This window comes from Heliconius melpomene, chromosome 6 (genome assembly GCF_056956725.1).
Source record: "Heliconius melpomene rosina isolate 202511_hmr_F chromosome 6, ASM5695672v1, whole genome shotgun sequence".
Classification (NCBI taxonomy): domain Eukaryota; kingdom Metazoa; phylum Arthropoda; class Insecta; order Lepidoptera; family Nymphalidae; genus Heliconius; species Heliconius melpomene.
The window spans coordinates 8,761,985-8,780,067 of NC_140394.1; the positions used below are offsets into that span (position 1 = coordinate 8,761,985).

Sequence of the window (18,083 nt, forward strand, 5' to 3'; positions counted from 1 at the left end):
CAATGCCGCTCGCATCTCTGCTTTAACATAGGTGAATCAGGTTTTTATGTACCTGTAGTTCGCACTACCTGTTAAAGAGCCCTGCTTTCAAAGCTAGTAGGTTCATTTGTCTAATATAAAATTAAAACGGTATGCGTACGGTCTTAACAATAAATTAGGCCAATCAACTTAAAAATTCAGCTTTTACTAGTCACAAAAGCATCGATTTTTTAATATAGATAGATTGACAGTTAAATAGGAATAAATAAAAGAGTTTTATAGATCATAAGTACTATTTAACAATTTATATTAATTTATTCACCACAACGATTGCATTTTTATATATATATATATATTTTATATTTTTCATTTAATTATTCTTCCAACTTAAAAGCGAATCTAGCACTTCATCTATAAGAGGATTACCGCCAAGACGGGCCACCTGCAAACAATTTGTTTATTTAAGTGTGATATTCTCTGTATTGATTTTTTATAATAAACAATGTGGGAAACAGAGTGTCTCAACACTTGTTTCCTTCTGCCTATTCTGCTGTGTGCTGATTTTTTATAAATTTAAATAATTATAAATCAATAAAGATTTTGAGTTATTTATCAATTAAATTAATTAGTTATTACTTATTAGCATAATATCTTCCCTTTTTATCAATTCCTACCTAAAGATAAAAAAAAAGGATATCTTTTATTTCTAACGATAATAAAAATGAGGCAAAAGCTGACTTCTGCCTTCTGAAAATGAGGAACGGAGTATCTTAACACTAGATTCTCTCTGTCTACACTGCTGTGTGCGGGAAACAGAATGAAGCTGATAATAAAAATGTATAAACACAGTTCCTTACTTCAGCCCTGATTTCTAGATCCAATTTTTCCAATACTTTCCGAGTGTACTCCAAGCTGCCCACTTCTTCGAGAATAGATACACAGTATTTCTTCAAATCTGTATCACGAGTTTTTTGACGAAGGATATCTAGATTTTAATTTAGGAAACTACACTCAAAACAGCCATCACATTATGGTTACAATATAATAATGAAAATACAAACATACATACATAGCTTCACGCTTTATCCCTAGCGGGGTAGACAGAGAGAACGGAGGGCCGGTCTCTACAATACTATCTTCGATCTTATAGATCTGTACCTCCACCAACTGGTGTCCATGACATATCTTGATTTTAATCCTGATATGTCTAGGCTATGTGTTAAGCATTTTTTCTAAATCTATCATTTATAATTATAATCTATCTATAGTGTTTACAGTAAATAAGATTCAGTTTTCTATGTAGTTGTAAAGGATACTGAGGACAGCTCCGGCTTTCTTTGTCTGCAATGCGTGTATAATAGGCAAACTTATCTTCCCCTCGGTGATATCTTCGCAGTAACTGCTACTCTTGCACACCTAGAGATTGAAATTTGATTTTATTAATTAGGAATATATACTCAATTAATTTGTGTAAGTATATTCTTATAATAAAAAGTCCAAAATAAGTATATACAAATTAAAGATCGAAATCCCAGGTACCTGTAAATCCTCTGAACCTGGCCATTCTTCTAGTGCCTGAAATAAATAACTATTGAATAAATATTATTTACACTGTAAAATAAAAGATTCTATTATTTGAAAGAAATGAAGAAAGGACGGAATGAAAGAATATCATATATGAATACCTCTTGCTGGCTCAAATTGCAATAATCGTCTCTAATCTGGAAATAGCGACCCATTAACAACACCAGCTCGCTGTAGTCGGTCTTGTTGCAGCTAAAGAGCTGCATCATTCGAACTCCCATGAGGAAAAAATGACCTGTTTCTGTAAATATTTTTATATGTTATCATTATTACCTATATCAATTATTTTAGATAGCTCAACGTTTTTTTCTGCATATATATAGCGTGATAGGCAGAGAGAATTTCGTTTTAAGACACTCCGTTCTCCACTAACCGGAGTCATAATTGGAGTCGGGAAGCATTCGATTGTAAACTTACACTTTAGTTATGGTTTTTTTTTATTTTCACACTTTATCTTTAGCGGGGGGTTCAGAAATAACATATTGACTAACGGTTCAAAAGAATTGCTTAAATATAATTATTTCACTTATCTAATTATTGCGACGCATCGAACAGTCAAAGAATAAAAAATTGAAGAATGTTTTGAAATTTAATTACTACTACTACTACTTATTATCTACTTGAATAATATTTATAAATATTTACTTTGTTCCAGCATTTTGTTATATTGCTCTTCAGTCGGGCATATTAAATTATCACGCCAGTATATGTCTATGCCTTGTCCTCGGGACATCTCTAATAAACCTTTAATCAGAACTTTTTCCGCCTGAAAGATTTTATATTATAAGTAGACTTATATACTATATATATACTATATTATAAGTTTTAATTTAATTATTTGGGAACAATTTGACCAAAATTTGTCTTGTATAAATATTTATTTTATTATTTGCAAATGTAGGTAATGGTAAGTTGAGTGATAATTCGAAATTTCTATTACTTTATCATTTTAAATTACAAAGAAATATTTTTTTTGTGAAGTCTGTTTACTGGTGGCACTGTTTACGTGACAGTCCACGTTTATGGATTTATGTATATGACATTGATATATACTATTAGTTTTTCACAATATATTTTAAACTTACCCTGGGATCTGTAGCAGAAGCTGCCTGCAATATCAGATATACGGCATGAAAAGCTGTGTTAACTGTAAGAGGTACCCCGTATACGCAGTGTGCCGCGGGCATTCCCCTCCGGAGCGTGGAATCATCTTGTATATCGTCAATTCTGTCAAGTTGTATAAGTTTCATTAAAAAAATACATATTTATGTACTGGCATCTCGACTTATAAAGCCTGTGTGAAGATTTTACTCTAGCAAGGACATTCCCCTGTGCATATATGGCATATGCTTATATATATGATACTTAGATATGTAGGAAATGTCCTTTTGATTATAGTCACATAATTATCATTAGTTAAACGTAGTTATGGTCAAGTAATTTTTATAGTCGAACATATGATGGTGATGGTGGTCAACTTGAGACCCTTGAAGTGAAACAATAATAATACCTAATCAAGATTGAAATCTTACATAATTCAAACAACATAAGTGGGTAATTAATTAGGGAATTATTTACTTATTTGTATTTACCTTTTACGTCTATCTATCACCTAAAGTGATGAAATAAAATATTTTAATTTACAAAAAACAACCGACTTCAAAGTAAGCTAAAAAGTAAATAAAAAATAAATTTCCTTAACATATTTATGTCATAGCGACCTTACTACAATATCAAATTACTAAGCCTTTTTGTATTACTTGGCACTGTCTTCAAAATTATAAAAAACTTATTTAATGATGTTTGTTTTACTATTAACCAATAAAAAATCTTATTTATTTGACATATGTGTGGATGGGTGGTGTAGTAGTTTTAAGCGGAAGTAACTTTATATGTAAAATTTATAGTAGAAGAAGCTGCTGGATTATTTTTTTTATGTTCGTGGTTGCTTAGCGCCTATAATCGATATATTAATCGAGTAAAATTTTTTTTATAGCTTTCATATACAGAATTGACTTTTAGGCCCCTTTATTATAAGTATATGGAAAAGCCGGTCACAAATTCGCTTTCTCGCACTTCGCACAGAAATACGTTCGCGTTTTAATATATAACCGACCTAATTTTTATTTTTTTATATATTGCATGCACAGAATTAATGTTTCTATCCTTATTAAGAAAGATTACAGTAGAATTGTAATGTATTAGCGGTCCGCTTAGATTGTATGATTACGTCATCATCTATACTAATATAATAAAGCGGAAGAGTTTGTTTGTTTGTTTGTTTGAACGCTAAGATCTCTGGATCTACTGGTCCGATTTACTTTGTTTTTGTTTTGTATGAAAGGTGCATTCTTCAGAAGTGCTATAGGCTATATAACATTACATTACACATATATACTAATATATTAAAATACTTTCTAATTTGACATGCAATTTATTCTGCCATGTTAATAACAACCGTCGCTAAGGTCGTGACCTTACCGCGACATTTTGATATTATGGACGTTATGAAAATAAATATAATAGTCACTTTTATCTAGATTGAAATTATAGTTTACTGTATAACATTTTAATAAATAATTAAAGAGATGTCACTGATTCCAAATCACCTAGCCTTCGGGCGGCACAGTATGAGTATGACCGACGCGAAAATATTCTTATAGTTCAAGCAGGCGTAGCCGCGTCCGGATCCACTAGTCATATAAATAAAATTGAAGTGTATTATCTCTTATAACTGTGTTTTTGAAGCGCATTTAACATAAAATTATTTTAACGACTAATGAAATCATTAAATAAGTATGTAGCAGTTATTCAATAATTTTTGAACACATAAAAAGCTAAAGCTTTTTTATAGTGTAACTGTTTTTTTTAATATTACAACGTCCATAGGCTCACAGATGCTCATACCGATTTAGAATAGTGTTTTTATTATTGTTGGCGTTTACAAATTAATTTTATTCGTTTTCAAGATTATGTGTTTTTTTTTAAATATAAAGATAAAACCTTATCTTTTGATTGAACGAGATTCAAGAGAATTATGCTCCAAAATGGTTCATGAGGGCTTCATCGACTTCTTCAAAGTTCACACTAGAACTTTGGTTTTGACCCGTTGTCACCGTTGTTATTTCCACAACAGCTGCATTGGGTTCAGGATAGTTTGAAATGGTATTTGCCATATTGTATCATAAGTATCTCGTCGTCCAATATCACACTCGTCCCTTGGGCTACTAATACCACTGAATCCGCCATTCCAGGAGACGGGAGTACGGGATGAAAACACAGAGTATGTTAAAAAAGGTAATAAGAAATAGGTACCATTGTTTACATAACCTATTTTTTCTTAGAAATAAATTATAGTCTATGTGAATTGATAATAGTAATTTCTGATAATGGAAATTTTTAAATTTCTATTAGTGATAAAATGTTCAAAATCATTCCAGTAGTTTAGGACTCTATTTGATATAAACAAATTTAAAAAAAAACATTATTATAAGTTTACAACGTAAAACTAGCTACAAAAATAACATGACAGAATTATTATTTATAACATTATTTGATAAACAATAAGAAATTTATAGATACTTATTATATCATTTTGTCATACATTTTGTGAAAATAATCAACTTACAGTAAAGAAGCAACGTGTAACGAATTAACAATGCCCAAAGCCTTCATCACATCCGCCTCAGATGCTTGCAGCCAATGATTGAAAGCTCTCATGATCTTAATTCTTAACTGCTTGCCTTTCACTTGACAAATATGACTGAACGGAGCAAGAATTTCCTAAAATACGGAGAGAAAAGATCTAGAAAAAAGTAGAAATATCAAAAAGTAAACAATTACTGTTGTATCTGCCATTTTGTACACCAAGTTCCACAAGTAATTTAAAATGTGCTCGGAGCTATAAATTATATAAGCCTAAAATCGACTATGACTATACGACGACTATGACTATACTTTATCTCATTTCTTCGCTCTGATGTAGAGGAAGTGGAGAACGGAGTGTCTTAACAATATGTTCCTTCTGTCTAACCTGCCGTGTGCGTGGTACAACGTGAAGGTAATTTAATATTAATTCAATTATTACAATTTTACTTTTATTCCATAAAAAACATCTACAAATCACTAGCTGTAAACTAAACTAGAATAATTAATAAAACAACTGTTATTAAGTAAATAACAATATAAAAACACAATTAGTTTAATATTAATTTATTGTTGTTCTAAAGTAATTTAAATTGTAATTATTACTATAAAATACTCACTTTTTCCAAGAACAAGTCATCGTTTTCTTTGTTTTCACCTACGTTTATTATATGCACTTCTGACATTGTCTCTTAAAAGAACTGTGTTCGACGACCACTTAGAATGTAATAAATAGAATCTTTCCGTAATCTTATCCTTTTATATTAGGTTTGTAAGCTTACGATATAGCGTAGCAGATTTATATTTGAAAAATATAATTTTCTGCGTTCATTTCTTAAATAAATAACTAGAGATAATTTTTCCGTTGTACATTGTTAAATATTTTCATTTTTTTCGCTCCGGTAACTTGTTAGTAAGGCAATGTCTCGATAATTCGGCGGAACATGAAGCCAAAAAAAGACAGTTTTTCATTTGTGGATGTAGAACAAAACGGATAAAATGACTGAATTGATTTAATTCAGAAATATGTTTAGTAGATACGAAATGGATTTGCAAAGGTTCCTTAGGAGTATTGATGAGACGGTGAAGTCTCAGTCGCTTTTACAGGAGGCGTGGGTATTACAGAAGAAGAATTAAAGAAAGATGAATGCTGTAATGATGCAATCTCTTTATAGGATACTAGCGGCCCGCTCGCGGTTTCACCCGCATGAACTATGTTATTATTAATTTCTGTCTCCATGGCTATGTCCTAGTGACGTCTACGTAAAATTTGAGACTCCTAGCATATAGTAACGAATGACAAAGACAAATGTCATTAGAAAATGTTAGACGAAGTTTCATACAAACTTTCAACACCCAAAACAACCCCTTAGAAGTCGAATATTACAAATTCCCGTCTTAGCGAGCACCTACGTCCTATAAATAACTCCTATGCAAAATTTCAGATTCCTAGGACATATAGTTTCTGAGATTTCGTGATGAGTGTGTGACCTTTCGATTTTATATATATAGATGTAGAGTCAGGTATGCAAGTACTAGCGAGGATGTCATATCGAGGTGAGAATGAAGGAGAACATGCTTAGGTGTCTTAGTTGTCTAGATTAAGTAAGAAGTGAGTGGTAAGTGAAGTAGAGGAAAATCTCAGTGGATCTTCGAAAATACAGTGTGGTTGAAATAAGGTTATATAAAAAGCGTGAGGATCCCCCATAAGCTATTTATGACGACAGTAGACGATGTGAAAGAGATATGCAAATAAAGCTATTCACATAATGATGCTACACTAACAAATCGAAATATCTATAATCATCTAGTCAACGTCCTACTTAAATATTTAACGAATGAACTTACTTTTAAAATTGACCATTTATTATGTAAGATGTGAGAAATAATAAGAGAAAAGGAAAGTTTTATTTTTATTTCTTCAGAATTCGGCAGGAAGTTCTTTACAAGTTGGGTCAATTAGATGAGTGCAGGTTGAAATTAGTTGCTGAATTCGAACCTTGGCTCATACAGCTTTCAGTTCAAAAGATATTGTAAAATTTAATGCTTTCAAGACACTTATCCTCCTGATAAAATAGATTTACACGTGTCTATATTGGAACGTCCAGATCCGTCGTCAAATTGAAGGCAAAGCCAAATTAGATTCTAGAAACCTGGAGTGATAAACAGAGCAAGGCCTCAAACAATTTGCATAAGCCTTATTTATAAAGATTCGGTTGAAAGGTTAACCAGTTAGAACGGTATGTATGTAATATAACTAATATTTTCCTACAATAATTTAAAATAAAATATCATAATTTCTAAATTAGCGATTTTCGCGGAACTAATGTCATTTTTTTAATGAACTATTATTAAGTTCTCTATATAAGAAAAAATGTTTGGACCTCTATAATTGGGTCTTTGGGGCTTGGCTTAATATATGAAAAAGATATTTCGAAAATTTTAATCTTTTTGCTTAGAATTAAATCTGTAGACGAAAAGAGATTATTTGCTGTTGACGTGTTATGAAATTAGGCATGAAAAATCTCACAATTGTATCTGAGAAAAACGGAAATTAGATTTATATTTTTCATTGTTTTACATAAATTACTTTTATTTCAGTTTAAAAACATGTTTATGTAAAAAACATTATAAAATAAAACATATAATTTTCAATGATCAATACAATATTTTTATTATATGCATATTAATTTTACTAAAATAAGTAAATATAAATGAGTAATTGTTCATAATGGCTATGTAACAGTAACAAAACAGATTCATTATATTTTGAAGGTTTTAGTAATTTAGTTTTTGAAATTTTTGATAAAGAAAAAAATATTTATATTCAAAATTCAAATTCAAAATATGTTTAGGTTATTAATCAGTCGGTCCGATATAGTGTCCGCACATTAGGTACAAATAATGGACAACAAAGTAATCCTATAAGGTTTCTATTTTTACCTTTTGAGGTACGGAACGCTAAAAATAAAAGGATTTATATATATATATATAAATCCTTATATATATATATATATATATATATATATATATATATACACATATGGGATTACAACCTGTACTGTTTACCTTATAAAAGAGTGTTAAGTGATTAACATTTTTCACATGCCGATGATAATGATACTAAACAAGCGATTGCACGTATAATTGCTAACAATGTATCTTACGACTTACAAGGAAGCAAAAAAATTGTGTTATAAATTCCGTTTCCGTTCCACTAGAATAAAAACAGGACTATCTATTAATTATCATTATAAAATGAAAGAACGTAGCAAAATATGAACCTCAACAAGTGCTAGTCTAACCGCACACAGCTGGGTAGGCAGAGAGTACCTAATGTTAATACACTCCGTTCCCCACTTTCTGCCGAATTCTGGAGGCATTGCGTGTTGAGTGGCAGAACTCAACGCCGCGCTTTGCCTCGACACCAGAGCGAAGAAATGGAAATATAAACGTAAATAAATATTTCACTCGTCGAGTGGAGATCAAACCCACAAACGTCGCGTTGCAGTCACACCCTTGTGCCGCTGCGCCATGACGGTTTATTATATTATTATATAGAATAATTTTAATTTTTTATTTTCTGTCCAAAGTACTCGAAAAAATTGTAGTACTTCAATAACTTTATTTATACCTAAAGAGAAATAATATCTTATTTCCTTTACAACTTGGTTATTGGCCTGGACACTGTTACAGTACTCAATAAAGTATGAGATGATATTAGAAATGAAATAGAAAATGAAGATCCAAATTAGCCATATTAAATTTCTCTAATGGTTTTTATATTACTGACGCGAGTACTTTTATCTGTAATTAAATCAATTAATTATATCACTAAATACTATCAGTTCTATTCTTACCTGACTGAACTTGCATAAGGCAAGCATGCATGCATGACAAATTCAATTGCTTGAGGTGCTACAGGTGGTACTTTCTACGTTACTACTGCATTTTTAACATATTGTATTTCCATTTCATTTTAAATCATAAATAATTCTATATATTACGATTTTTTTGTGAAGCCAAGAAATTTATTTTAACATTTATTTTAATATTGAGTAAAAGGAAACTCGCTTTTTATATGACAAGTTTGTATGCCAACGCGCCTAAGACAATTGTAGGAGCAAATTTGCAATTTCATTTTTGTATCGACTATAGACTTTCAGTGCATCTGGTTGAATGAATATACCTACAGTATGTTCTGAAAACTGAGATATCTTCTTATAGTTATCCCCCAAATAACACACTAAATTCATCCTTTATACTGTAAGTAGTAAAGTGTTAATACTTCTACTTAGATTTATTATGAACCTCGGGATTAGCGAGTTTTTAACACGACAACCCACAGATTTGACAGTTCTCTAAACTTCCAACTCTCCTCCCCTCCATTTTTTGGGAATTTGCAGGTCGTAAACAAGAAAAACCTGTTGTTACCTGTCGCTATTGCAATAAATGAACTAAGTAGGTCAGGATAGTGGGTAATGGGTGTGCTCTGTGCATTTATATTTATATGTTTAGTTTGTATTTAGTAATAAATTAAGTAGAGACATATTACCTTAGATTATTAGCTGATAGTAAGCCATAAAAAATATCACATAAAATATAAGAACAAAATAATTAATGCCAATTTTAATTAAAATTATTACCATGTAGATATATAATACAAAACGGACGATTACAAAAATGATTGCTAACAATTTATCACATTATAATCTAAGAAAAAACAATAAAATTCTATAATAAATTCCACTTGTATTCGAACTTTAATTAAAATAAACGAACGTAAAATATGAACCTCCATTTAGAAAGTATTTTATTGTATATATTTTATTGTTCTGTTTCATCTCAAAATACAAAATTTGCTTTATTTTAATTCGTTTTCCAAGAAAGAAGTTCATCGAGCACAGCTATCATCTCTGGGTTGCCGCCAAGTCTAGCAACCTAAAAACCAAATGAAAAAATGCCCTTAAAAATGCTATTACCATATGAGACATTAAAATGTATTTTTTTATAATTAATATGCTTTAAATCTTATAAAAATAAATAAATTTGTTTCTAGTATAAACTTTGGGAAACTGATTATAACTTAAAAAATCTATATAAAATCAAATCAAAGCTTTAGGCTTTATCCCGCACACAGAAGAAGGCAGAGGGAACCTAATCATAAGACATTCCATTCATTCCTCACTCTCCGCCGAATTCTGAAGGCATTGTCAAAATATAAATTCAAATAAATATGACATATCTTCAAGCGGGGATCGAACCCACAACCAGTCGCGTTTACAGTCACACGCCACAACTGGCCTCAAAAGTTGCGTTTTAAAAAACCCTTGCTCATTTCGTACTTAGGTACGTCTATTTTTTTATATAGATATGTTTTAATCAATAACATATAAAGTTAGATCCTTGAAATATTAATAAATTGAATTACAAGATTGCAATTAATTTACCTCCTCTCTAGCTTCTCGATCCAATTTTTCTAAAACGTCACATGTGTATTGCAAGCTGCCAATCTTTTCCATTAAAGACACGCAGTACTTCTTTAGTTGAACATCTCGAGTTCTTTGCTTTAAAATATCTGAATAAACTGTTCAGAAAGTTATTTAAAATATTATTTATTTAGCTTCACAGTGTATCCCGCACATTGCAGGATAGGCAAAGCCAACCTGGGAACCTAGTGTTAAGAAATTTCGTTCCCATTAAGACACATCTGTTACCCACTTTCTGCAGAATTCTGGAAACAATGCGCGGGTTGAGTGGCGAAAAACACCACGCTTTACATCGACACCAGAGCGAAAAATGAAACTATATGTTTAAATAAATATGTAATTTACTAGAGTGGCATCACTACTGCCCTCTTCATATTATAAAAGTTAGTATAGGCAAGTACAAAGACAAAACAACTTAATCATTAGCAATTGAGTAATTATATCCACAACCATCAGCTCATCGGAATAACCTTATAGTATGCAATTATTCCCTACAATATTTCAAAGAATATTCCTTAACTCCTAAACGTGGAAGAGCTCTACTATCTGATATCATCAGCCAGCTCAGTAATATGATAATGAATATAAGACACAAAAATAAGAATATTATAAGAAACTATATGAAACGTATGAAATTATATGGTGAAAAATACTCAATTTATCTATTCAAAATTATAAACACTACAGAGAACTATAAGAACAAGCCAAATTGAAAGTTGAAAAAAAAGGTGAAAGTTCCCTTAGTTTCTGATCACACCTCGTACTTCTCTCACAGTGAACTTTGAACACAACACGTTGAGTTAGAGCTGAGAAACTTTGGTTTTATTTTTTCTTCTCTTCTTCTCTCGTAGAAGAATCTTTTCAATTTATCAAATAAATAACAGTTTTTAAGGATACTTAATATTGGTTTGCCTTCAGGTGTGCTGAGCGCGTGTATGACGGGAAAACTAAACTTGCCCTCCGTTATATCCTCGCAGAAATCGTGATCTCTGATTACCTTAAATATTCAATTAATTATATCTTAGAGTACCAATCTTTACTCCCGATTTTCAAGATATTATAAATGGTTATTAACCCATGAGACCACCATCAGGTTTACAGTAGCCTCATGCCTGCATGAGTCCATGAGTCCTAAGTCCTGACTTATGAGTTGTTGTAGTAAGTTTGAACCAGACCCGGGGAAGTCATGTTATTATAAATAAAAAAAAATTGTCCTGCTAAATTTCGCTGGGCCTTACTCCTTTTACCATTTTGTTTTTTTACTTGTCTAATTTTTATTTTCTTTTATATTCTGAGCTTGTTATATATTTTGATTTGGATTTTTTATGGTGTTTGCTGTAGATTCACATAGTAGGCAGAAGACATAATAAGAAGGATAAGCAAGGATAACTTAAGAATTAAGACAGTCCATTCTTTAGTTTCTGTGTGAATTAGCAACACATCGTATTGAATGTCGAATCGATAATGATAATAACTCAATCCCCTAAAATAGTGATCGAATCTACAACCAATGTGTTTACAGTAAGGTGCTTGTCCCACTGCGCTTAGAAAGTCTAAGTAATCGTTACCTCTATATCATCTTCTCCCGGCCATTCTTCTAAAGCCTAAAAATTTAAAAATATTTTATTCATATTTTAAATATACATGTGGTTTTGTAGAAAAATATTGTCTATGTTGATTTAGAAGGGGAAACAAATTGAAAGGCAAACCATACTACGCTTTTAATATATAAGAAATTACTTAAAGTAACAAACTTATATTTTAAATAATATGAATTTTGCATTATCTCAATTTTTTATCTTGACTAAGCTAGATAAAAAAATTGTAATATGTATACAGGATGAAAGCGTAGAAGTAGAAAGCTTTTACGGGAGCAAATATTAAAATATTTCAAACCCATACCTAAAAAAAATATATTATCAATCTTTTATAGAGTAGCCAAAACTGTGGTTTCATTTAAAGTAGCGATTAGAAAAACACTGTATAAATGTTTTATTAATAGCATCCACACAAAAAACAAGTGAAAATGAAATAAAATTAAATTTTATGTATAAATTAAAATCACCTCTCGATGTTTTAAATTGCAATAATCATCTCTAATTTGAAATAATCTTCCCATAATAGAAATAACATTACTGTAATCCGTCTTGTTGTCACTATATAGCTGCATCAGCTCATACGCCCCATTGAACATATAGCCAGTCTCTGAAATTACAATTATTTTTTTAGCTTGACGTTGCATCCCATATAACATAGATAGATATAACATAGAATAGATATAGTACAGGAATAGATATAATATATAAGATTTGTTAAGTTTATTAATGTTATTTATCTTTTATTTTTTGTGTTATGTATGTATGGTTAAATTATAAGTGTAGTTTAGATTAATGTAGTAAGTAAAGAGCGCTTCTTGCCTACAAACTCACGAGTTTGGCAAGAGATTTTTTATATATTAAGATTGTAAAAAAAATAAATAAATAAAAAATAAAAAAAGTAGTGTCAAGACACTCCGTTTACACCGCAAAGAAATGAAACAATTCATTTTACCCAGGGCGAATCAAATCTACGACCATTTACATTTTAGAAAGTTTGCAAATTTACATTTCAAATTATTATGGATTACTTACTGAGTTCAACCATTTTCATATACTGTTCTATTGTAGGGCATACAAAATTTTCACGCCAGTGAAGGTCCATTCCTTGTCCACGCAGACCCCACAAGAAAGACTCTGCCATTATTTTTGAAACCTGTTAAGTAAATATAAATTGACTAATCATCGCCAGATATTCGGCTCTCCCATCTAGTTGTTGCCAGCCACTTTACATATATCCTTCTAAACGTTATTAATAATAACAATAATAAATAAATTCTTCTTCTTCTTCTTAAAATAAGCTCTAATTCTTATATAATAAATATGATAGATTAGATTAAGATAGCTAGATACCCTGACCAACTGCTAGAAGGTCACCGAAAGGCTACCCGCGTCCACCAGAACAGTAGGTCATCGAAAAACTATAATATACGAGTATTGCTGTTTTTAACCGACTTTAAAAAGAAGGAGGTTATCAATTCGACTGTATTTTTTTATTTTTTTGTTTGTTCAAAAATTTCAAATTTTTTTATACTAAAGATTAATTTATTGTAATAATCAAAAGACAGAACTAAGTAATCTTTTTCATTTCCTCTTCAAAAATATGTGTTTACAAGGCAGAAATAAAGTATTTTATGTTAAGTTTCTTAATTTACCTTTGGGTTGATGTCGTAGGACTTAGTGAGGACTAAGAATATAGCGTGACACGAGGCGTTAAGGGTTATAGGAACTCCGTAGACATTATGTGCGACTGGCAGCCCTCGACGCAATTTACTGTCGTCTTGAATATCATCCAGTCTGTATTATATAAGTATATAAATTATAAAATATATTAAATCTTATCTAAATATTAATCCAAGTAGATGAGCTTATGCTGAATGGTAAACCATGGGAATACACGCCGGGATTTATACCATGTAGTATAAGACGAAAAATGGTAATGGTCATTCTTTTTACTATTTTAAATATATGATTTTACCAGTTAACCACCAACCCCTCTCCTGCATCCCTATGCCCACAGGAATGCAGGAGACGGATGGATGCCCACACCAAAATAGTCTGGTGCCTACCCCAGAATTTTTGGTAAGAACAACTACAGCGTGAAAAAACTACAAACTCGAAACTAAAGCTAAAAGTATTCTTAAAAGCTAAAAGAGATGAGTGGGGCTGAATAAAATAAATACTTACAGCAAAGACGCGACATGCATCATATGAATTAAATTGACAATATTTTCCATATCTCCTTCGGGAACCTTTAGCCAGTGATTGAGAGCCTTAACAATTTTCATCCGCATTTGTTTCCCTGACACTTGTAAGACATGGTTATATGGTAATAAGAGTTCCTGAAAATTTATACGACAAATAATTTATATGAACTATAATAAACTATATCTATACTTATAACAAAATGGTAACGAATCGATGTCTGTGCTTTAAAGATATTTAAAAAAAATGTTATTAGGGACCCTTATCAATGTAATAAAACACAAAACAATGATTTTTAATTTTTTTATGTTTGTCTGTGCGTTTGTTATCGCTATTATCAGAATCGGCTGAACCGATTTAAATGCGGTTTTCACTATTGGATTCTGGCAAGCTTCCGTTAACTTATATGGTTTATTTTATTAAAATTGGTTTATAAATAAAAAAGTTATATCAATTTAAAGTACTTAATTCGACAAATTTGCTAATTGTTATAACAGTTTTACTGAATTGGCTGAATCTTTAGCATTCCATTTGTATGATGATAAAAAACAATCCTAAAAATATTATTTCTTAGGGGATAAGAGTAAGAAATATAATTCCTTTAGAATACCCTCTCTTTTATGTTTCTATCAATAATAATATTTTCATATAAAAACATTTATTATTTACTCACATTTTCCATATACAAATCACTATTTTCGCTTATTTTCTGAACGTCCATGTTCACTCTATAACGTAAATCTAAAAGAAAAGAATCAATGACCACTTGTGTATCCCTCTCTAAACTTAAATACTATAATGAATGCTTGATAATGTTACCAGATTAAAAGCTTTTCCCCAAATAATAAATTAATAAATAATTTATTAATAAACTTCTGTCTGTGATGGCTTAGCAAGCGTTTGGCTCCCGTCTTCACGCTTGTGAGCGCGTAGGTTCGTTTGTGACCTGCAAACGTGACAGACGTGGTAGTTATTTCAGTTTTTACGTTAGTATTGACGTATATTTTATTCTCACGTGTACTGAACATATAAATGCTATGGTATCCCGATTAGGGAAACTCATATATATATTTAGAAATCTTAGATCTAGCGCAACTCAGGTAATCTTAAAAATGGTTTATTTTTCTCTTGTGCAGTCTATTTTAAATTACTGCATTCCAGCATGGGGTGGAGCATCGAAATGCACGATGCTTCGACTGGAGAGAGCCCAAAAATGTGTGTTAAAAGTTATCACACACAATTCGACAATTGTTTATCTGGCACGCTATTTACGGAAACATAAAAAAATATTTTACAACCAGAATAGTGTAAATTTGAAACGCAAATATAATAAAGTATATCCGATTGAAAAAAGACGTTTGGCCTCCCCAAATAAACATTACGTTTATTTGAGCCCAACGCTGTACAATAAAGTCAATGAATACCTTAAAATCTACCGTCTAACGTTACGAAGGTGTAGAATTGTATTGTATAATTGGTTTCGTACACTAAATTATAGAGACACTGAAAATCTTATTAAATTTCAGATGCACATACACACAGACACACATGCACACACACACAGGTACACACAAACACACACACACACACACACACGCGGTTATTATCGTACAAATTGTTTCTTGTATAAATTTGCTAAATGTAATAAATAAATAAATATTACAAAAAACGTAATCGTAAGGAAAAGTAATTAAAGTATATTACAAAAAAAAACAAGAAAGGCTAAATTTTAGCTATAAAATCAATCAATAAATTACTCATCAAGAATGGTTGTTAAAACAACTTTAAGTTACTAACATTTAATACAGTTAATTTCCTTTAAAAATTTAGTTTAATTAATTTTTGATGTTTCTTTTAACAATGGCGTTTATAAAAACTTATTTCTATTGTTCATTGTGTTATTTTAATTACATTTAATTGTGAGAAATAAAAACACATTTATGTAATTTATTAGTATAAATTATGTTATTTTTAAATTAAATTGTTTATAATTTATATCCATTATAATTATTATAATAAAATGATAAAAAAACAATTCTAAGCATGGAATATATAAAAAAAAATAAACAGGCCGGTTAATATTGACAACAGAAGCTAAAAGGCCACTCAGAAGAATTTTTGTCTCTCAGTTAGTTTGTTCGAGAATTACTCAAAAACGACTGGATAAAAGTGAATGAGTTTTGATATGATAATAGCCTAAAAGCTAAAGTTAACTTTTATGATCGTTTTTATCCTTGTATTTAAATATGTTTTAGTAGAAAACATTAAAAATCACACACAGTTAAATTACCGCCGATTTTTCCTTCACGAAGGGAGAGGTGAAACAGGTTCACTACATTTTCAAATTTACTCTGCCAAATTTATTCTACACAAAGCAGAGTGATTTTTTTTTTGCAAAAAAATAACTGTAAAGTTGGTGACAATTAACAAATTTAATTTAGAACTCTTTTTTCCTTAGAAACAAACATCATAACCTGTGAATGCGAAAGGCCACGTATATTGAGAGTACCTAGATACATATACAGAGGGAACCTAGTGTTAAAACATTCCGTTCCCCACTTTCCACCGAGTTCTGGCAGCATTGTCTAGTGGCGGGACTCAACGCCGCGCTTTGCCTTGACACCAGAGCGAAGAAATGAAAATATAAATGTAAATACATATTTCATTTTCTCGAGTGGGTATCGAACCCATAACCAGTCGATTTTACAATCACACTTTGTAATAATCGACGCTATATATATTTACTTATTTCTAATTAATTTTATACTGAATGCAAAATTAACTTATATTTTGATTTGACTTACTTATATAAAAAAATATTTACAACTTGTTATTATCAAAGAAGCGGTTTGGATTGTTGGAGAAAATCTTTAATTATCTCTAAATCCATAAAAGGTATTAAAAAGTAAATAACTACATTTATTATTAGAAAATATCTTAAAATTCAAACAAAAGGAAACAGGATAATTATTACTATAAAAAAATATATAATTATTATTATAGAAAATTTATGTCCTTATTTTCAATAAAACATCTTTTCGATATTATTTATATATTTAATGAGTGTTTCAATCATTTTAATAATAAATAGCTAAGTTATCCATAATTTAAAAGAGCAAAAGTTAGATAAAGCCTTAATTTAATAATACATATATCCCATATATAATAATATGTGACAGCCACGTAATATATAGATTTATTGTCGTATAGTGGAAGACATTCAACGTTTTTTCATGAAATTAACATGTTATTTCTTATGATGCGATCTTACATAAGAAATTTTCTTATAGCATGCCTTAATAAAAATATCATATGAAGAATTTCTTAGTCTATATTAGAGCAATTATATAAACTAGATAGGTGCATTTATTTCATGTGTCCTATTGTCTGTACTTGAAAGAAAAAAATAATTTTAAATTACTTTTTTATATCATACAAAATTGTAAACGGCAGTGATTGTGCATTTTCTTTATACAAATCACAATATAAAACGACATCAACCTTATTAATCATAATTTTTAAGACTGAAAATAACTGAAAATTAAACATAAAACTCTAGATGATGTGTATAGAAGGATTAAGTAGC

General features: G+C 30.4%; 2 protein-coding genes across 2 annotated transcripts; both read right to left on the minus strand.

Annotated features, from left to right (window-relative positions):
- Positions 1-304: 304 nt before the first annotated feature.
- Positions 305-6,243, minus strand: LOC146538375 (terpene synthase-like). Its single transcript, XM_085186528.1, has 9 exons — positions 5,829-6,243; positions 5,192-5,346; positions 2,649-2,790; positions 2,209-2,329; positions 1,665-1,804; positions 1,519-1,554; positions 1,296-1,395; positions 837-964; positions 305-421 (listed from the first exon to the last, which is right to left on the minus strand). Exons 1-9 carry the CDS (start codon positions 5,892-5,894, stop codon positions 350-352), a joined length of 960 nt encoding a protein of 319 aa, XP_085042654.1. The 5' UTR covers positions 5,895-6,243; the 3' UTR covers positions 305-349.
- A 3,765-nt stretch (positions 6,244-10,008) lies between these two features.
- Positions 10,009-15,359, minus strand: LOC146538376 (terpene synthase-like). Its single transcript, XM_085186530.1, has 9 exons — positions 15,171-15,359; positions 14,480-14,634; positions 13,948-14,089; positions 13,328-13,448; positions 12,763-12,902; positions 12,266-12,301; positions 11,595-11,694; positions 10,659-10,786; positions 10,009-10,149 (listed from the first exon to the last, which is right to left on the minus strand). The coding sequence occupies exons 1-9, from the start codon at positions 15,216-15,218 to the stop codon at positions 10,078-10,080; spliced, it is 942 nt and encodes a 313-aa protein (XP_085042656.1). The 5' UTR covers positions 15,219-15,359; the 3' UTR covers positions 10,009-10,077.
- Between the last annotated feature and the right edge of the window lie 2,724 nt (positions 15,360-18,083).